The sequence below is a fragment of the Conger conger genome, chromosome 11 (assembly GCF_963514075.1).
Source record: "Conger conger chromosome 11, fConCon1.1, whole genome shotgun sequence".
NCBI classification, from domain to species: Eukaryota; Metazoa; Chordata; class Actinopteri; order Anguilliformes; family Congridae; genus Conger; species Conger conger.
In genome coordinates, this window is record NC_083770.1 from 32,566,416 (window position 1) to 32,589,572 (window position 23,157).

The 23,157-nt window shown below is 42.3% G+C and overlaps 1 protein-coding gene across 1 annotated transcript in view; it reads right to left on the minus strand.

Annotated features, from left to right (window-relative positions):
- Positions 1-21,995, minus strand: part of si:ch211-158d24.2 (multiple epidermal growth factor-like domains protein 9) — a 101,792-nt gene extending 79,797 nt beyond the window's left edge. Inside the window, exon 1 of the mRNA XM_061259792.1 lies at positions 21,269-21,995. Within this exon, the coding sequence (XP_061115776.1) occupies positions 21,269-21,833 (565 nt within the window). The 5' untranslated portion in view covers positions 21,834-21,995. The remainder of the gene's footprint in view (positions 1-21,268) is intronic.
- Positions 21,996-23,157: the final 1,162 nt, after the last annotated feature.

Sequence of the window (23,157 nt, forward strand, 5' to 3'; positions counted from 1 at the left end):
GAGATCTGTGCTGATACACTTTGACGGAGAGCAGGCTGATGTTAGTGATAGAGCTGATCATTTCATTTCCTGTCTTTTGAGGCTTTCAGCAAATGCAAACACTTCACTTGTGATTAATTATAAGGTTATATCTGCGTACATTTTGTAAAAAATGTCAGGTAGAGACTGGTAATTGTAATGTTTTGATTTTGCCCTACAAAGAAGCCTTGAAAAGAATCACAGGATTTCTGAGATTTCCATTTTTATGAGAGTGTTGGCTCCTGGCTCTTACACAGCTCACTCGTACCCCTCAGTCTCCTGCTCCTCTCCCTGCAGTTTATCTCCTGTACCTGCTGCATGCAGCCCGCGGCGGGGAGAGACGCGCTTGCCATGCGCAATTACGCACACGCTTTCGCATTGCATTAGACATGCACTCCACGAGGCCACTAATCCCATATCCACACCAGCCAACTTCATTTTTAAGTTGCAACAGCAGCAAATTGCAAGTTTTTCCACACTTTGCTTCAAGTGACTTTGAGGGAAAAGGGAGCAAGGGAATACTGTAGTGCAGTACTGAAGTGGACTTCTAGGATGCAGCACGAGGAGGCTGAGAAGTATGCTGGTGAACGAGGGCGGGGTGGGGGGAGGGGCAATTGGACTACCTTTCACCGTGACGGACTGCCAGATCCAGCACTCAGGCGAGAGCATTAGGACAGAGCAGCTAACTCTGCCACCATGCACACCATTGCCCATTCAGGGCTCGCTCACCTCCGGGGTTTACTGCAGTGGCACACTAATATCCGGGTGATATCAGCATCAGCCGATCACAGCCTAAAATTAAATTATCAGTGTCAGTTTTGGGACCGGCTAATATGGTCAAGCAAACATCGGTTATCGTTTTTGCCCCATAATTTCCTTATCGTGCATCCCTGATGTTTACACCACCAGCCATTTTCATGCCTCCTTTTCCTTTTTAATGAATTCAGATTTTATCCCCCATTTCATTACATTTTCTCCCTATTTGAGATGGCAAATTGCATTTGTAGGGCTGTCCCATCACTGCAATGAGCAGATGAGCACATGTCACGTCTATAGTGCCAACCAGTGCTTCTCCTCAGAGCGGTACAGTCATTCAGAGGAGTATTGAAGCTGCAGGCAGACTGTGGAAGCCAGACAAGGCGGAGGTCACTGATGTGCTTCGAGATGTGGACAATCCCACCAACCAGACACTACAGTCACTGTCAGCACTAGTGTGGTCAGGACTTTATACCAGACCATCGCACAAGCACTTGGAGGTCCTCTTCTCACAAGCACTCGTTCTCCTTTAATTAGCTCTCCTGCACAGAAGTGTGCTGCATAAGCAATTTGTAGGTCTATTTCTGCTTTCACTTCATAGTTTTGTGACATCACTTCCCAGGGCCGCACTGAAAGCCGCGAGGCAGCAGGAGAGGTTAGTGCTCCAGGCCCGTTTTGTCTACGCTCTGGGGTAGGTCTGTCAGTTGGCTCTTTGAAGAATAGCATAAACTTCCTGGCACTTGTTCCACACTTTCATTTCCCTCGGCAAAGCCCGGCAATGTTAACAAGTATTTCAGTCATGTTATGAGACATAAAAACATTTTACTTGACAAGTGAAATGGTCACACTTTACAATAACGTTAATGAATTGGCATTAACAATGTAGTTATTAACCTTAATTTTCAAATACATTAATTTAGGATGAAATTAACTTTTCATTAGTTAATGCATTTGTTAACTACTAACTAACGTATTTGTTCCATGATATTTATACCACAACATACTGTAGGATGAACTTATAATTACTTCACCATTAACAAATACATTAACTTTTCTAACTAACTACTACTGAGAAGTTCATCTGTACAGCTTTCTACATTAGTTCATGCCAATTCATGGAACATTATGTGTTACCAGTTACAATCTTGATATGAGTAAAACTCACTCCATTGGCAAAGTTTTTGTCTTATCAAGCAAAAGAGCAATTGAAATAAAATGACACTAGCATACTTGTGAAGACTGACTAATTTATTTTTCTGGCTGGGCTGACATGGGCTGTGGTAATGGCTGCCGGGCCTTGCTCCACCTGACCCGCTCCGGGCTCTCCATTGAAGCGGACGCTGTTTCCACAATGGAGGAGACGTACAGGGTGACAGCCTGCAGGGACAGCAGGTAGCGTTTTATCGCTCGACGCACAAGTTCACATTAAAAAAAGTGTTCCCAGGTGGTTTCCCATGATAATACTCCGTTGGCTCTGTGCAGTCGCAAAGCAGTGGAAATCAATCACGCTGGCTTCAGCAGGCTGGTATTGATCGCCAGCACAGCTGGGTCCTCACTCCCACCCCCAAGCCCCTTCACAAGGCAGCAGTGGCACACAGCAAATCAAAAAGTGTAATATCAGACCCATCCAAAACTAACACATGAAACTGATTTATTTATGCCTTATTATTACTCACTCTTGGTGAGTCTTACCTAGTTCCCATGGGCAAACAGGTTCTTACAGAATAAAACATGGCCCTATTCGTTAGATGGGAACCCGTGGAGGCATTCATACTCATTTTACAGTATGGTGCTCGAAATATCAGATTAAAGCCTGCAACTGCTCCGCTGTGTTTTCACACACACACACACACACACACACACACACACACACACACACACACACACTGAAACTGACACTATCTACTGCTGAAATGGGTATAAAACAGGAGCCAATGTTACTTCAGGCAGAGTTTCATAAGAGTTCATGGACATGTGCTTTGTTTTGTTAAACCTTTCTGACTCAGTTGACCAAGTGTTCATTGACCGAAATGAAGCCACACATTGCTATGCGGTTTATTTACGGATTGAGCAGGAGAAGCGCATTTTTGCTTATGCAGTAAACACGCTTTTAATGTTTTAGGTTGTTTAATGTTAATGCAGTCAAGTGTGTGCTTGTGTGTGTATATGAGTGTGTGTGTGTGTGTGTGTGAGTGTGATTATTATGATTTATTCTTATTTACAATCAATGTTTTGCCAATTAATTGTATAGTGTATATGACAATAAATATGTCAATAAACAATTTTGAATTTTGATTTGAGAGAGAGATCGAGAGAGAGGTGGTTTTATTTCCATCATACAAGCCCACACTGGGGTGTAACTAAGCAACCCACTGTGGACCCCACAAGAGCCACTGGGGCCTGGAGGGGTGGAGATGATTTCCCAGAGGGCTCTCTGGAAACTGAGAGCAGTCAGAATCTAGTGCTTAAACATAGTCTGTCCTAAAACACATTCACCAATCCATGGCTCATGTGAAAAGACATAGCTGCCCTGCTGAGAAAACAGCTTGAGCTGGGTTTTGAGTACAGACCAGCTCCCAGCTTGACATGGTTTGACCAGCTCAAGTTATGTGACCAGCTCAGACAAGCTACCAGCACTAGCTGGTTGACCAGCTCATACTCAGCTAGATCAGCTTTATAACCAACTTGGCCATGCTGGTTGACCAGCTCATACCCAGCTAGTGAAAATTATCACCAGCTTGACCAGCACAATTTTCAAGTTGGTCAAGTTGGTACTGCTGGATTTTACAGCAGGGTGATGGTAACACACAGTATACTGGTTTGTACAAAGTAAAAATGTTTAGTGTTAAATTCATTTTTAATGATCGCATTTTACTGTATAAGAAAACATTGATCAATTTCCCAATCTAAACTCAAATGAGCAACAGTAATTACAGCCATGGCAAGTTTGTTTATGGGGTGTCTGCACACTCATTCAGATTACAGACAAAGCTTCAGCTCTACTTACAAATAACAATAATGAAAACAGAAAAAGGCCACTCTTTTTATTGATCCTTTAACAGATACTCTCTTCATTAGATGACACACCCCTCTGGGACTCACCAATACAATTAGTGCTAAAGACCCATGCTCTCTGGTAGCCCACTGGCAGAACAGGCCATCCCTGTGAATCACTGCAAACTTCTGCATAGCTTTTGTGCCTCTGCTATGAAAAACTGGACATAAAAAAGACATGCTGTATACAAGGGATCGTTAAGTAATGAAGCAGGTGCGCTGATAACTGCCCGTTTTCCACCCACCCTTTACCAGGTAAAGCCAGGTGTGAAGACTGTTTGGCGAATCTATTTGTTCAGTTAATAACCCGGGAGAAATGGAAACCAGAGCTGGATTTCGGTTTGAGGGCCAGGTTTCCTGCTGTATGCTATGAAATAAAGCGCGTGAGGCTGTGAGTGTAAGTGAGACTGTGTATAGTCTGTGAAAATAAGACCGCACACGTGGATAAAGTAATAAATACAGTGTGCGTGCTGGGAAAGTGAGGCTGTGCTGTAAAAGCGAGGCTCCACACACGCTGTTCTGGTGTTACAGTCTGCGATCCTGGCCCCTGTCACAGTGGCTGCGGCCCACCACCAGATGGAATGTCGCTGGAGTCCAGATTTAAACAGCAATCAGCGAGCGCCAGGCCAGATCTGCAGCGGTCTCCAGCCAACACAGTCAATTTCCTCCCCACGCTGCTCCTCCCTGTAACACTGTAAAGCTGCACATTGTCCAAGCCTGGCAGAAGAGATTAAATATACGCAATGGATGTCTTATTCACACTTATTCATGTCTTATTCACACTTATTCACCCAGTGTTATTCACTGAATGCTAGGGTGTGGCCAATCCTGCTCCTGGGGAGAGGCTGGGTCTGCTGGTTTCTGTTTTCACCTTAAATACAACATTTTAGACCCAAGAAACCAGATGAGGTGAGTGAACAGTGTAATCAACTTATTTAATTGGTAAATTAAGTGCAGGGTAACAACAAAACTCTGCAGCTCTCCAGGACCAGGGCTGGCCTCCTCTGGAATACATGGATGCTGCACGACCCAGGCCGGCAGCCATTTCTGCGCTGTGTGCTGATTCTGTGCGATTACAACACCTCTGACCCACAGCAGGGGGGCAAAACACAGCCCTCTGCATTTCTGCATAATCATCCATCCCTGCCCAAACCCAGCAGGACTAACACAGACATACTCATTATTCTGCTGCGATGATGACATCAGGATCTATCTACAGTGTTCCGCTTGAAGTTGCTGATCGAGTGTGTCGCAGCATATTACAAGAGCTCCTGGATCTCCTTCCAGTGCAAATTCACAGTTTTCTTTTTACATTTTAGCTAACCTGTGGCTGTGTAATTTCTCCTGGTCGCCAAGGTTACCCTGGGTGGACGCACAGACAATGACGTTTGTAGGATTGTAGTGTTGTGGGAACACAATGTGAGCTCCTCCCCTCCTATATCACCCATTTTCTGCTCCAAAGGAAAGACGCTATTCCATATTGTCTGCGAGGCAGGCTGGAATTCCTTAGGATAAACGCCCTGCATTAAGGAGGGTGGGGATTGTGGCTGGGGGGTGATTGTTGTAATGTTTCTCCAGCAGTCCCTGACATTTCTGGGGGATGGAGACATAGCTTTATTCATATCATCTGGCAGTTGTAGTTACCCTTTTTATTTGATTTGCACTTGGGTTGTTTGCGAAAATTTGCCCAGCAAGGCACTTTGGGCAGAGGGGCATCAGCAAAATTAAAATTTGCATTTAAATGTGTATATTTGTACCTCTCTCTCTTTCTTTATCTCTCACTCCTTTGCCTAACCAGTTCCACTCCCCTCTGCTGCCTCTCCCCTCCCCCTCTCCTCCTTCCTTTCCCTCTCCCTCTGGCCATTCTCTTCTTCACACAGTAATTATTTGCAATTCTTGCCATGGCGTCAGGTGATCTTCATACAGATCGATTAAGCCTTAAGCCTCCAGTGTGCTGGAAGGCTAGGTGAGGGGCAGTGAACAGGTGGGATAAATCACCTTTCCCCCAGGAGGGTAAGAGCTGCTCCATGCAGATTTTTCCCTTCAGGAACGACAGCTTAGAAAGCGTTTTTGGGCGTAGCCAGCTCTGCGATGGGCCTCAGCCTACGTGTTGCGGCCACACTTGGAAGTATGCGCACGCGAACGCATGCCTTGAAGTCTTCAACACCCACTTTACAGCTTGGAAGGTCTTCCAAACGAATTCTCCACACTGCAGAATTCATACATTTCAATCCTCCTATCAAATCGCAGAATCCTACAACATTCTTCACAAAACAGAAAGTGTTTCTTAAAAATGTGTTTTTTTCGTTAAGCACATATTATATGTGTTATGTAATTGAGGAAATGGCCTAAGGCTGAAAGACCCTTGGCCTGAGGGGTTCTGCTAAATGGGGAGGGGGTGGGGGGATGGGGGAGCCATGCTAGAGTCTGAGGGTATTGTTGTGGTCAACTGTTTGTCACCACAGTGCTTGCCAGTTTTCGTGAAGGAGAGCAACTAGCCCAGCACATCAACAAAGAAAGATTTGTGTCACAAAGCCTAATCTGACAGTACATATTAAGGCTGAGAAAGAAATATTAAAACAGGACCAGTGTTCTGAATTTGAAGGATTAAGAATGGGAAGACATTTTGAGCCATTGTAGATTTTACTGGTGTCTTGAACTCACTACGTTCACTTGTGACCTGGCATGGCTCAAACTCCTCTGTGTTGGCAATGGCATATCCATCCCTGCCATTATAAATAATGCCAATGATGTTACAATGCTGAATATATTAACTATGAAAAAATTGATATTTGCGCTTCCAGATTTTCAACAACCGTAACGACAGCACTGCCAGGAGAAGTTGATTACAAACCTGAGAGCCCTGCCTTTGGGGCGACCTCATCAAACAAAATCTCCTGCTGTACAGCCCAGCTATGAAGAGACATTTCATTTTCCCTCAGCACACTTGATTAAACAAGCGGGACGAGCGCTCATGGCCTTAAAGGCAGGCATTGAAAGCTGTGGCAGAGCAGTGGGCCAAGTTAAACCCTGGGCAGATTTACAGGAAGTGGATTAAGTTTGTGGCATCCGTTAATGGCTGCGGCGCTGCCCCTGGATCGATGCTAATGGCGGTGAGGGACGCTGGAGGCAGTAGAGGAGCCCGAAGCGGGCAGATTTATTACGCCCTCTGTTTTTGTGTTTATCCCGCTGCACCTGCTTCGCTAATTGCCCAGCGAGGTGTTAGCGGTGTGCTTCCACATCCTGACGTCGACGCGGAAAATACAGCTGACTCGGCATTCTGTCTGTACGCCAGAAAGCCTGCGATACTCAGAGCTCAACGGAGGAGAGCAGAGAGAAAGTTCACGAAAATGTATCCAAGTAATGGAAAATTGTCCAGCATAAACTAAATATAATAACACAACACTGGATTTGGTGACCGGCCCCACAACCAGTATGCACTCCAAAGGATGAAACCTTTTCCTGACACATAAGCACCATCCTTCCTTTCATGTCAGGACTTGCAATGGCTGCAGTGTCTCAAGCCCTTTGCCACTGGGGGACCTTGGTTGCTTGCCCAGCTTAAGTTCTAATGTCAATGTGAGTATATTGAAAACAAATGACACATCTGCGATTCAGAATTTCCAATTTACTGAAAGATATCCAGACTGTGGCCGCTGCAGGTTTTCAGCAGAATAATCTCACCAGCATGTTAAACAGAGGGCCGTGTAGAGCACAGGCATGTTCTCAGATCTTCACACTGGTGGGTGAATTGTGGCAAAATGGATTCCTGCTTGTGAGTATAAACTCTGCTTGAACTGGGGAAAGCTACACGTGTGTCTGCACAGGCTGTTCATGACCAGCTTTATCTGGAAAGAAATACTACCATAGTCAGAGACAATATGACCAAAAGTCCTGCTCACACTTGCAGTTTTCCCCAGCAAAAGCAGCAGCGCAGTGCAGAGGAGTACAATGTAACAGTACACTCACTGCATACCACTCCTTCTCTCTCTCCTACAATCTACTCCTCCCACCCTCACTCTCTCATACTGCTTTCTTCACTCTCAGTTCATTTCATGCTTTATTGGCATGAAATGCAGATATTACCAATGTGCATACATTTGTGGCAGAAAGCCCTGGTTCTCAATGTAGCCATAATGTGCCGTGTGGACCAGAACCAAATCTGCAACCTGCCAGAACTTCTGTAGGCTGACCGATGAATGCCAAGCTCTGGATGGGTATTCCAAAATAGGGAATATTAAAAAGCTGGATGAGAACTAAAAAAATAAAGTATATTGGCATTGATGCTGATGATGTAATCCTGTCTGTTTCCTTGACTGATTACAAGAAAGACTGGACTCAGCTGAGCCTTAACTACAGTCATTGTCATAACACCACTCATAGGAATAGGCAGAAGGCTCCAGACGTGCACGTTTAACTGAGCCACAGACAGAGCAAGGGCAGCATTCAAATACAGCACTGCAACATTTATCATATTTTCCATGCCACAAAATCCCATTTTGGAAATAAATATTGGGGCATAGAGGAGACAGACATCTTGGTCCCCATTGAGCACTGGTGACAAGGGGGCTTGATGAATATCCCCTGGATTTCAAAGCCAGGTTCACATGCCCAGACTCATTCCCATAACAGGCACATTAGTTTGAGCTAAATCACCAAGTTTGGCAAGCAAAGAAAGACACCGACTCGGGAACCGGGAAACAGACGCTCTCTCTGGCTCTTCGGTAAGCCCAGCGAAGGCCAAGCCGTGACTACTGAAAGATCCTCAGCTCTGCGGGATTTCCAGCAGGTACATGGGGTACCATGGTGACAATGGAGGCTTCTGTCCTCTGGCTGTACTTTCTGCATAGCCTGAACCAGAATGCAAATGCCCAAATTCTGTGAGAACCAGAGAGTGACTGAGGATTGTTCTGTTCTAGACTCCTTTCAGCAAGACACCAAGCATTAGCCTCCTTTCCAATATAGGCTCCCTTCCTGATAAAAACAAAACCCACACAAAAAAGCTTTTAAAACACTCTATTTTTACTGCGTTTTTTCTCAAGGCCACTATATCATCCCTACAAAGGTCACGCCGGATGGGGTGATCTATTCCGTGGAGGCACACACACACACACACCCACAATGGTGACGCGCGATGCTCTGCTGGAGCCACACCTACATCACTGTGACACCTCACACCAAGGACAAAACTGGCCTGCAGACATTTGTGCTTTGTCAACAGGAACCTGTGCTCAAAAAAAGGCCTTGCATAGCAACTCCTACCACATCAGGTTTCCTTTCTCGCCTCATTATACACCTTTAAACTTCTGCACCTGCAGAACGGATGTGCTGTGGTTTAGTCTGAGAGTCCTCCTGCCTTCAGTTCGTATTGACACTAGGTATTTTCTCACATCAACCGTCACTGTGTGCTCCCAGACAAGCCTTCTTCGACAGTTAACCCACATTTACGTGAGGAAGGTTACCTGAGACGGGGTCAAATGAAAGAGGATATGTTTACTCCCCTGTCCCCTACAACATTCATCGCCCCTGATGTTCCACCACAGAGAGGAGGCCAGTTTGACCACTCCCACAGTGCTACAGGCCGCATCAACAGTCAAGACCGGCTTTCCCAGTGACGAAGAGAGTGACATACTCTATTCAAAAGACTAGATTACACACCAACACTTCCCACTAGTTAAACAAACATTTCAGTATAACGTCATTTAACCGCATGTGGAACAACTTTTCAGTTTTTAACCATTAAAAACATGGCTGTAAGTGACAAAACATTGACTGAAGGCTTGACCTGAAAAGTCTGGGGCGAGAGACGGGAAACCGCACTGAACACACACCCTAATTACCCTTTCTTTATTGTGCACATGTTTTTAAAATAAAGCTTAAGTGTTTCAATTCATTTATTTAATTATCCATTCATTAAACATAGCGCCTCTATGGAATGATAAAAATTGCTTGCATGCTGTTTAATGCTTCTACACTGAAAGAATAAGCCAAATAATATAGGAAGAGGAAGCACAACAAATAAAGCAATGAGCATATACTGTAAAAAAAAAACTGAAAAAATATATCATTTTAACTTTTAGAATGCTGTAAAGTAATGGCTTAAGAGCTGAGTGCAGCACAACCTCAAGGCATTCTGCTAACACACACATTTCTGTCCTTGGGCATGAGGCCTCCACCGATTAGGGAAGATAAACACCTGCTTGCTAGAGCACTGTTCTGTTCCAAAACAGCAGTGGTACACCATATCCCCAACAGGAGCTGTAGCATAATCCAGGGGGGTGACTGCAATTAAACATGACACCACATTGCACAACACACATGTATAACAAAGTACAGATGTCAATGTGAATATATTGAAAACAAATGACACATCTGTGATTCAGACTTTCTGTGATTAACTGAAAGATATCCAGACCGTGGCTGCTGCAGGTTTTCAGCAGAATAATCTCACCAGCATGTTAAACAGAGGGCCGTGTAGAGCACAGGCATGTTCTCAGACCTTCACACTGGTGGGTGAATTGTGGCAAAATGGATTCCTGCTTGTGAGTATAAACTCTGCTGGGGAAAGCTACACGTGTGTCTGCAGAGGCTGTTCATGACCAGCTTTATCTGGAAAGAAATACTACCATAGTCAGAGACAGTATGACCAAAAGTCCTGCTCACACTCGCAGTTTTCCCCAGCAAAAGCAGCAGCGCAGTGCAGAGGAGTACAATGTAACTGCATACCGCTCCTTCTCTCTCTCCTACAATCTACTCCTCTCACCCTCACTCTCTCATACTGCTTTCTTCACTCTCAGTTCATTTCATGCTTTATTGGCATGAAATGCAAACCAGCAGATATTACCAATGTGCATACATTTGTGACAGAACAGCATTCAGTAAAAACACAATACAATAAATTTAAAGAGAGCACACAGTTCACCATCCTTATGTATTCATGGTTAGACAAACAGTACACAGTACAGTGCTATGGTGGTGGCTGGGAATGAAATCCTGGGCCACAGAGGGGATTTGCATATGGATTTGAGAGTCAGCTGCCCCATGGACAGCGCGACACAATCTTACCCGTTACTGCGCTTTCTATTTAAATTCAAATGAGCTTAATTGGCATAGCAATAAACAGGATTAGGCTGTCAAAGCATTTACAAAATTAAACGATAAAACAATTTAATTATATTCAAAAATCAAATACCCCTGAGATTTGACGATGAGAAAGCTATGTTCTCCAAATAATGTTTAACATTTTTATTTTTACAACTTCTTTTAAGTTCGAGGTGAATGCCCTGAATTTATTGAGAAAATCCTTCCTTGGCATTGTTCACACTCCAACACTCCACCTTGCCTGTCCACAATGTGCCAGTGAATTTTCACACTCTCTTCCAAAAACACGCACGCACACACACGCTCATTCACACACACACACACACACACACACACACACACACACACACACACACACACACACACACACACACACACACACACAGTCACTCTGTTTTTCAGAACAGAAAGTCTACTGCACAGACACCCTCAGCGTCATTAAGTCAGAATGTCCTCATCAGAGCACAAGAAAACCCTAAACTATGTCACTGCTTATCTACTTAACATGTGACAGGAATGGGAGCTTTTAATTCATTCAGCAAAAGCATCCTGTTTCATTTGTGATCACATAAATTATTCTACCATACACCTGCAGCAGTGGAAAACCTAAGGTGTGAAAGGGGTGAAACATGGTAATGTGTTGAGAATCCAGCTGCTTTTATGTTGTCAATAAACTGCAGCCTGCCTTCCTATCTACCCTGTGCAAACAATTTACACCCCTCTGAACATTGTTCAATTCAGCATGCACAGTACTCTATGTAAAACAAAACACTTTCATGTAAATCATCGGAGAAACCCGTCAACTTTGAACAGAAATTACAACCTGTTCTTGTTTTCATATCCAAAGCTGTAAATGTGCGGCCTCACAGATATTAACTAGACCATGGACCTTCCAGCGAGCAGAAAAACATAGCGGTGGCATATCATAATATGCAAAACAGGCCATTTTCATTTCTTTTTTCACTCCTATCTGGAAAGCAATGTGTTCACAGGTATCAATTCTGTAGCAGTCATGATGGATTTTACACATACAGGCAATCTGTCTCACTGACCCTAGCATGTTTTGCTGACAGCCAGTTGGGTCTTTAGTGATTCGTTTGATTACTCATTCATTCATTCATTGCTTATCATTTATTAGACTTGTGATATACAATACAACTGAGAAAAGAATTGGAGAGAGAGGAGAGACAGAGAGAGAGCGAGAGAGAGAGAATCCGCGCCTCAATGAGAGAGCAAATTGTTTTGTGAAGTAAAGTGGTTATCTAAAAGCTACCAACGAGAGAGAAATCACATTACTAACAGATACAAATTGTAGAAGCCAGAAACACAGCCCACGTGATGGTTAAAGCCTTGCTCTACTCTCTTCACAGGCTCATATTAGCAGCCAGTGTAATTCCTTTACCGCTTCAGCAGCCTCTGATGAACAGACCGTTTCCTGGAGACAGAGAGGGTCCCTGACGGCGCTACTAAATTACAGCAGTACCACGCACACTTTCTGCACATTTTCTCTCCCAAGCATCGAAAATAACACCAGCAACAAACTATATGAATACATGAATAATTTGGCTTAGTAAGTGAAGTTGCACTCACTGAGCCAAATTATTCATTTACTCATATAGAAGATTTAAAGAGCGAAATTTTTAACGCTCACATTGCGGTGTTATCATCTTTGGACCACAGTGTGCCCCCAATTGCTTTATGAACAATTTTAGTTCAGTTCTATCCTGGAGTCCGCAGGGAGAATAGGAGCTTGGGGCAGGGAAGCCAGAAACCTTATCATTGTCTGATAGTAAGCTCGAAAAAATTTTTATTAAATCCAGGATTAAAAAAGAACAGCAGCTTAATGAAGGTGTACCCACAACAGCTACCTCCATATAAAGAGTTAGTTTGCTTTATTTTACCTCATCAGAAATGATCATCTTAATTCCAAAGCTATGCCAAATACATTTGACACAGTATAAACAGTATAATTCACACCACACTCTTTAACTATTGCAAAATAATTATTTTGACCAGGGTTTCCCAAACTGCTGATTTTGCTCCAGTGATAATCACAATTCCTGAATTGAAGTAATTGTTCTTAAGTAGGCACTTATAATGTCTACCGAGGGTTAGTTGACCCTCTTAAGTCCATATTATGTAGCAAATTGCTATGTGTGTTATGAAGATTCCATTTCCCATATTCACATCCCAGGACATTTAATCCATCCTAACAGTTCTCAGACAACTAATGCGTTCATGTGTAAAGCGCTATTTCACATTACACAGGATATGATGTTCATTTCTTTGTACTTAGAGGGGTGTACTTAAAGGCCCAGCTCAGATCTTCCCAATCTGACATGGTTCCTACCAATCAAATAACCAGGCAATGATCAACAATTCTACACACCAATCAACACTGTGCTAATGAGAGTATTTCACAGAGGTTGTCAAGTGGGCACCTATATGGCAAATTATGCATTTAGAAAGAGGTTAAAAAACTAATTTAGTTTTACAGATGGATAAAATCCGAAAATCCTAGTTCAGACACATCAAACACAGATGTCAGATTCAAAAGCTGCATTGTGTCAGCATTAAGTTAAGAAAAAAAAACCTATGGAAGAATTGAAACAGATATTTTAACAACCTTAATTAACCAAGGCCTTAGTCACTGTAAAGATATACACACAGACACTGCAGGACCCCAGATTCAACTATAGGAAGCCCAAAATGAAAACCACAGTGCTTCAGCATGAGTATAAATCAGGTGAAAATGACATGTATGCAGATGGGGGACACTAGCTGAAACGCACGTTTTGTTCACAATGTTAAGCAATCGTGAACACTTCAGTGGCGAGGTGAGGTCAGTGTCTTAGTCTGTGCTCATCTCTCGCTTACTGACCACACGTCTCGCAGGGCACGCCCATTCTTTTTTTTTTCTTAAATTTTTTTTCAGATTTTTCCCTTTTTCTCCCAATTTGGTAGCCACTTGTACCTCGTCTGATTCAATTGGAGGTAGTCATATTAGATGTACCGCCCGTACCCCATCCCTCGGCGGCCCGAATGAGAGTGACACGCCTTCTTCAAGCCGTCTCGTCTCGTGCCCGTTGCCGTGATTCCGAGGCACCCGAGGTGCTTATTGTGCGGCGATCTAATAACCCTGCCAAGTCCTTCCCTCTGGAGCAGCGAGCCAATTATTGCTGCCCCACGTGAGCCGGCCAAACTTGGGGCATGCCCATTTTTAAACCCACATATACAGTGCTCCAGACAACTACCAGACCAACATTTGTATAGCCTGAAGTAATCCCTAAATGCATTCATGTATTTCCCACTATACATGTTTAATCAATACAAAAAGGGCAGCACAACATCAAACCACCGCAGAACAAGGCAAAGTAGCTTTTGCATTGACTGCATGAGTGCGTAAACAACTGGAGCAAACATAAGTACGCTCCATCTATATTAATTGCATTAATCCAGGCTTGTTTTTTGTACTACTTTACTCCCCACTGCCAGAGTGAGTGTGCTCTGCTGTCCAAGCCACTGTGAAGTCAACCTCCCAAAAAAGATGGAGAGAGAAAATAGGAGGGAGAGAGAGGGAAAGTGAGCAAGGGATAGCTTTTCAGCGAAAAGGCCATGTGGACCAGACACTCGAAAAAACTGCACACAAACTGAACAGCAGAATTCAATGAAAAGGCTACTTCAGGTATTCGCATCAGCTGAGAAAAGATTACTTTCAGTTAAGCCTCTGTGATACAAGCTCCGAGTAGCTGCTTAAGAGATATCTGCTGGAACAAAAATGTAGACAGTGCCACAGAGCATAGCACTTTACGTGAGCAAGGTCAACTGCGCATATCAGTGCAGTGCTTTAAGTATGTTTCTTTCCTCGAGAAAAGAGTGACTTGACTTCACATGATTAAAGAGTGCATACAAAAGAGAGCTTGCACTGTGGGTCTGTGTGCCTGCTCCAGGAATACAAAACCAGTGAATAAATGACTGTGACACTCTTTCTAACCGCTGTAAGACCTAAGCACTCAAAGAATATGTACATAACACATCTACACACCGTGCAGGCTATTTAAATAACAAAAAAAATGGGAATTTATTGTTGGCTCCCCCTACTCTTTGTTTTAAATTGTTTTATTCCCCACATCTGTTTATGAACGATTTTAGTGCAGTTCTATCCTGGAGTCCGCAGGGAGAATAGGAGCTTGGGGCAGGGAAGCCAGAAACCTTATCATTGTCTGATAGTAAGCTCGAAAAAACATTTATTAAATCCAGGATTAAAAAAGAACAGCAGCTTAATGAAGGTGTACCCACAACAGCTACCTCCTTTTTATCAGATTCCATATAATGAGTTAGTTTGCTTTATTTTACCTCATCAGAAATGATCATCTTAATTCCAAAGCTATGCCAAATACATTTGACACAGTATAAACTGTATAATTCACACCACACTCTTTTAACTATTGCAAAATAATTCTTTTGACCAGGGTTTCCCAAACTCTGTCCTGCTGGTTTTGCTCCAGTGATAATCACAATTCCTTTAAAAAAATTGTTTTATTCCCCACATCTGTTGAAAAAAACAGAACTGGGCATCATAAGCTAACCCTTTGTAGTGATGCAGGAGGTCTGTGCAGCCATCGCACAGGCAGTGATGCAAGGAGGTGCAGATTTGTGTGCTGTCTGTTTTTGATTTGTATACCTATACATCTATGATTGCTATTCCCATCGCAGACATACAGTACATCAGCAGAATATATATTGACCCAACCAGGTCATAAGAAAGTACAGTATAGACACCTCTGGACCTTTAATAGGCTACATCAACACCACCAATTTTCAGTAAAATTGTACACATAGACGCTCTTTTCCTCAGTAACTCATATCACATTTTGAAAAGCTATTGATTTACACATCCAGATGTTTAGGTTTACAAATTTTTTAAGTGTCTTTTCAACAGTACAACAGTGTGATTCCACTATTCCAAAATTACAGAATGTTCCTTTTTTCATTGGAGGATGAACATACCAGCTGCAATCTCTCTTTCAAGACTTCCAAACCACAATAGCAAAATACACACTGCTGAAAGAGAGCACTTTAGTAGCCGGTGAGCTTCAAGTGATCGCTCCAACAACACTTTCACTTCAACTGAAGGGTCCTTAAGACACCAGATAACCCACATTTTTAGCCCCCACTTTTTTTGGCTGATATTACAACATGCCAGTGGACATTCTATTACGGGCCTCTGTCGGCACATTCCTCCCTGCCACTGTTTCTTTATGGGTGTGCACACGCATGCACTGACAGCCAAGCTGTTGTACTGTTAATATCTTGTCAGAGCTCTGTAAAATGAACACTCTGTAATTTTGTGACTGTCTCAGTGCTCTTGCTTTCTCAGCTCTCATCCCCATATTGATTTTATTTCAACCGCATCATAGAGACAGCAGTGAAAGAAAGCCTGTAAGACAATTTAGTCTGAAGGGAGTCTCGGTTCATGGCTTTTTACGGTGGTTAAGACATTTTTATAAAAATGTAATTCTTACAAAGATGTTGCTATGCAATCTATGCATCAACGTAAGATGGTGGTGAACATTTATATGGAAATAATGGACAGCATTTTTTGCGGAGGTAACCTTGCTACAATTACCTGCATTTTTCTTCCTGTAACAGCCCCCCTTGGGGGTAACTAATGACCTCTAATGGCCCACTGTTAGGGCAGCAGGCAAGGGGTGGTAAAGACTGCAGTACATTAAGCTAATTAGTGCAATCTCAGCGGACTGTCCGTTTGGTTGGGTGAAGCATTTTAGTGTTATTCAAGATTATTTAAGACATATTCCTGATGTGCACTCCCCCTGACTGTACATAAGAAAATAGCCTAAATAAGTGCACACTGGTAGAGAGGAACTGTTTTTATTTTTAATCAAGTCCACCATCAATTCTGAAGCATCCATTCAAATGTCTGAATCATAGAATTGAAACAATTGTGTAACTACAGCACTGTTATGAGTCCTGGCTGTAATTACTTCCCAGTCAGAATTGTAATATCCTGTGGTCTCCAGTTCCCAGCTACTTTGTATTATTGTGAAAGACTGTTGAATTAATTTGGTTCCATCAAGTTCTGCACAAAAACATGAAAGGGGGCAAGTATGACAGAAACCGTATTTTGATTTGAAACCCAATCAGAAGATGTAAACATTGGTGTTCTGTTGTGGTTTTGTCCTTGGCTCACAGTCTTGCAGTCAGATGTGCTGCTGACCACTGATGTTCACCACTGTTTTATAGGATGAATATGGTATTGAGATATATAGTGTATTTCATTGTGCTTCACAGAAACATACACATCTGTAATTTGTGCAGGTGCTTGGCTAAAAGCAAAATCATGAGGAAAAAATCCAAACATGCTGCTTATGTGTTATCTGTGATCAGTGATGTTTCACAGGATTTGATACTGTGAATGTGTGCCTGGTCATACCGATACAGAGCTGTAGTAAATGTGGTTACAGTTGACCTGAGAGTTGTTAATATGCTTAAAGTAAACAAGGCCTTTGTCAAGACGGGTTCATAACCAAGAGCAGCAGACATTCTTTTGCTCCCTAAAGTCTGTCTTCACAAAACAACTTTAGAAATTCCTCCATTTCTCTACAAACTAAAACCTTTCAACTTTTTTTATTTGCTGACTGTGCTGAGAACTTATAACTTATAAATAACTTGTGATCAAAAGTGATCATTCTTGGTGATGTTTCTTCTCATTTTACATTCATGCTAGTAGTCCTTTGGTTAAATTAATTAGCTTGTCAAGCTTTATATATCTCAGTGGAATGATCATGTGGAATTAGAGGGTCAAGATGGCTTAAACTGCCAAGATATTAACCTAAAATGTCCATCATTTCACATTATACTGAAAACCAATGGAAAGCCAACAAATCAGGAGATGTTTTGCATTCAGAGTCAGTTTACAGAAGCCTAGAAATTCATGTATCTGCTGAGATAAACAGTATTTTTTACAGTATCCTTTAAAGGAAAACATGTGCAGGTAGTCCAGGGACAAATTGAAAAATGATTATTTGAAATGTAGGTGTATCATTTATTAACATATTTGCAGCTAAAATATTCAGCAATAAAAACATTATAATCTGCACTATTGCTTCATCTTCCTTCACTGGAAAATTCTAATTTTGAAAATGTCCAGGGTATAATTGAATTTTCTGTGTTCCCAAGTTCCTACATTCCCACCTCTCTCATATACTACACAGGTACAATGTAGATTTTAGACTTTCTCAGACCGCACCCTCTTATGTTTGTACACCTCTCTTATGGGCACACACCTGCCATTTGCACTGCACTCCAGGAACACTGAGCTGCAGAGTTCAAAGGAAAGGGAGAATATTTAAACAACAATGGAGAAGATTTCTTCCTGTATTGTGGGAGGAACCAGGAATGGTCTTTGATTCCAGTAGTTTATGTACAATGGGAGGGTGAGTAAGAAGCATCTATTCCAAGCTCTTTCTGTTGGGTTCTCAGATTTCACCACAGAGCAGCTTCCTTTTACAAACCTACTCTGTCTTTGTCATGACAACGCAGCTCACCGGAACATGAATGGAATCCTTGAGGTATGTCAAACACTTGCAACAGATCACAAGGCATTGTCGTAGGTGAGACCATTGCTGAAATCCCCACCAGACTTCGCCCCAAGAACAATGGAGCCCCCAGCTGACAGTGAGGTCACTGAACAGCCAGTAGCTAGGCTTTCCCTCACAGCTATAAGGTAGATTACTTTAACCCTTGTGTTGTCTTAAGGGTCAAAAATGGCCCACCACTACTAACAGCTGAGAAAACGCCCTAAATGATATTTTTTGAACTTGAAATTTGATGACAACGTTTGTGATGATTGACAGGTTGTTTCATCATGCAAAATAGAGAATTCAATTAAGCTGCTTTATTTGTTTAGTGAAGGCGGGTCGTTTTTGAGCCTTAAGACAAGGGGAGTATACAGAATGTTAAGACTACACAAGGGTTAAGTGCCTGATTTTATGTAGGATGAAACTGGCCTGATCTGAAGCATCTCTGCCGTATCTACTGGATCTCTAAACTGATGTCTGCTCTGGCTGCACCTTGGAGAGCCACACACATTGAGCACATAGCAGAGAGAGCGAAAAACAGGGTGCAGGAAAGTGAACGAGGAACACAGGGGTACAGGCTAAAAGGGATCATATGGCACCTGAGCAGCAAGTGATTGCTGACGAGATGCCTGGCTTATCTGAGAGAGAGAGAGAGAGAGAGAGAGAGAGAGAAAGCTACTGAGAGAGGGAGGGAAATACTTACTATATACTACCTACTCTATTCTATGATTAATGTGAAGATAATGGTAAGAATGTGCACAGAGGAAACCCATGTCCAACTGAGACTGCGCTACTTCTCCATTTACAAGCATGATCCCTGCTGACATCTCTTGACAAAATTATCCACTGCAACAACTATAACAACTGGGCAAATGAAATGAAGCAAATGAAACCGTGTTCTTTCAGGGGCTTGGCAGATTAGGGATCAGGTGGGGTGTCAATTGGAGGCTGAACGATGTTTCATAAATATCCATGACCAAATGTTTTAGGATACCACAGAGCTACTGCCTCCCCACATAAAACGCACCGTATGATAAAATCTTACTTAATGAGCCCCAAAAGATCAGACGCCATAGCTTGTGTAAGTGCAAATGTATACACACTCAAACACAGACATCTGTTAATTTGGACTTAATCTGCAGTCTGTATCTGCAGAAAGAATATTGCATTAATGAAGAAAAGTGGTGACAAAACAACACATATCCCCTCCCCCCAGGATAGGTAACCTTTGTCAGCACAAGACCTGTAACAAGACCTCCTCCACTCAATAGACATCGGGTTTCCAGTACATCTAAAACCCACAGCTCAGCTCTCACCTGAGAAAGGTGACAAAGTGAATAGTCAGCAATGTAAGGACTGAAATAACCTTTAATGGATCCTCTTCGTAATGTCATAACAAGTCCAAATTTCTGCCAGTCAGACGGTGAAATGATTTCCTATAAAATTATTGTGCCAATTACTTGGAAAACTTGACTGTTTACATTTTTCGAATTCCAGGTCAATTACCGAACATTCTGGATTAATGCTTTCAGGCAAGATTTCTGCAACATTATGGTCTATAACAGCTATGTCATATAATGAGCAGGGAAATCGTGGCTTCTTTGTCCCCCTTCTGTAATGTGTTAAAAACGGACTAACATTTCAGTGCGTAACTCTGCGGTTCGCTACTGTTATCCAAATTAGGCTTTTTCAGTCCACACAAAGACTCATCAAAGAGAACCCTCGGGTGTCAGATGAGACGTACTCTCTGGCACTTTATCCTCCCTTCTTGTGCGGTGGTCTTTGACGGTATAGTCCACTTCCAGTGCTCGCAAACGATAAAGCCCTTGTAATACATTTGGTTCGTGGAACGGGTCACACAAAGACATTCTCTAAAGCGATCCACTGTTAACGCTGACAATCTGACATCTCCCGGTACAATCAACACTCCGTCGTTTATTTCATCAAGACAAGAAGGTTGGGGATGACTGCGATACATAAAGAACAGAAGCGCCCCACCGATAAATTGGGACCTGGGAAATAACCAAAGGATTATATTGCAATGACCAAATAAATAGAAATTCAATTATAGCAATGTTTTGGAATAACCCTTTTGGACATCGGCACTTCACAATATTACGCAATCACAAATGGGTATTCCTAACAATACAAAGATACAAATGCTATTAACAACAGATCAGCTATTGGTTGTGTACATTAACTGACAGGGTTGTCTCAGTGGTCATAAAATATTATTGTATCAGCGTTTCGTTGTATCCATTCCCATTCATCTATAAAATGAGCGCATTGATCTACCTGCTTCTCCCCCGTGGTTACATGAGCGATCCCCTGCTACTTTTCAAATATAGACACAGCCAACATCAAAGTAAAAAATAGACAGAGGATAGAAAAGTAGCTATCTGGACATTAAGCATATCCAGTATCTATGGATATAAACATTGCAAACCAGTACTCTTGTTGTGTTCATTGCGCGTAATCAGGCGCCGCAGCAGTATCCAAAACAATAACAGTTTAAACCTAACGCTTTAAAAGGAGCAGACCACACTAAAAGCAATGAATGGGTTTTCCCAGTTTCCGAAGTAGCATACTTGGTGACAGGTGATCTATGTAATAGATAACAATACTATCTATTTGTGTGGTGTTTGTTGTTTTTGCTGGAGAAGATGAAGATAAAGTCAATATTTATACAACCAACCCATTATACCAATTGCCTTATGTGATGATAGCGGGAGACTCACCTTGCCTGTTTTCTGTGGTGGGTGTAAGTGGTGGAACAGTGGTGCTTTTCGGAGACCATGAAGGGGTCGTCCGATTGTGCAGCACAGTTGCAGAGGTTTGAGATGTTGTTTTAACCACTGGAAAAACGGAAGATATCGAACTTGCAGTTGATGTCACGGTAGTTTGTGAGAAGTTGACTAAATCCGTTTTCTGCTTAGACGTCGTTGTAAGAATTCCTCTGGTCTTTGTGGTAAGTTCCATTGCTTTCTGTACAGTTGTAGCAATTGTTTGTGCTGTGGTTGTCTGAAGTTGTACGGTTTTGCCGGACGCCCGAGGGTGCACAGTTGTTGGGGCTGGTGTAAGTGCTGAAAAAGTGACAATTCCGAGCTTATCCTCCTGTAAATGGTTGGGCATGGTGGTGTTGAGCGGGTCCAGGATGTTCTCGGAGACACCAGGACGCTCCCTCCATAAAGGCGTTCCATCATTGGTGCTGGCGCTAGGTGCAGCTTCGGATAACCAAACACATACAAATAAAATCAATTCCAAAGCCGGGGATAAAAACATCATTAAATGTGTACACTTCATGCTAGTCTCAACTCTCCATGTAAAGCCCAAGAAGAACTGATCTGTGATGAACAGCTTTTCCAAATGTGCAGGCTAACTCTGCAGTTTCCACCACCGTATTTCCAATGACAGCCGCACGTAGTTTCCCAACTGATACGTCTGTAGCGCTACACGCTGTCTGTTGTTGGAGATACTTTTTCCGAATGACAGCCAAGCGAGTGAAATTGCTCTAAGATTGACACTCTTTTCCGCCAATTGGAAATAGCAATGGGAGGGGTTGGCGTTTTGGACGAGTGTTTCTTCTCGTCGCTTGTGAGATTTTCTTTTCTCTGATTGGTGTAAATGCGTCACATGGAGTCCCTGAGCCAACAAAAAGTCAGTGCGTGTTGTCAACGAAGAGAAACGAACGTCGTCCAATATTTAAACGTATGATTTATTTGATGCTTCCCACGCCAATAATGTCGTACAACTGTTTAAATTAGCTGTATAATTAAAGTTGCAGGCTACTTACAATATTCAGGATTTCCCTGACATAAATATCTTGGGCAAACTATTGTTTTTCACAAGAAAAAAAAACATTTGTTTTGTACCGTAGACTACAATTTTTGACGGTGACAGCTTCCAAATAATGAAAAGTTTCCCAAAAGTTGTTTTCCAAGACAAAAATGCTATTTCCTTATTGCAATTATTTATTCACCTCTAAGTGTCAGTTGATTCTAAAACAAATACTTTAAAAGTCAATTCACTGCCCTAAAAAATGTAGTGTTGATACACACTATGTAATGTGAAGGTGTTATAGCCTATGCTACTGAATGAAACTGGTAGAGACTGCTAGGTGGTTCTTGGCCCTGCCCACCTGACCTCCAAAATTCAGATACTGTAGGTCCCACAAACACCTTTTATGACTCATTCATAAAATCTAGAGCTTTTGTTGGAAAGAAGCACACAAATGTTGCATGTCCTGTTTCAGGCCAGTTAGTTACTGTTTTCTGGAATGTTTGAAGAAACAATTTTGCAACTGTTTTCATTGCACTATTATCCCTGCAGGGCAGTCAAGCAAGGTGAGAAGCCATACTATTTGAAAACTTAATTTAGCCAGTCACTCATAATGCTTCAACCTTGAGATTTTGAATGGGAAAATGTATTATGGGAGAATGAATTGAATAATTTATCTGTAGGCCTACAGTCATTTAGTCATACTCAAGGGTAGATAATGTAAAAATACTGATAAAAGAAGCCTTGAACTGTGAAATGTAACTAAATATGGCATAACAGCTAGATACATGTATTTTTGATAAAATGAGATCATTTAAATGTTCATAAGTGGTATTTTTTTTATATGTAG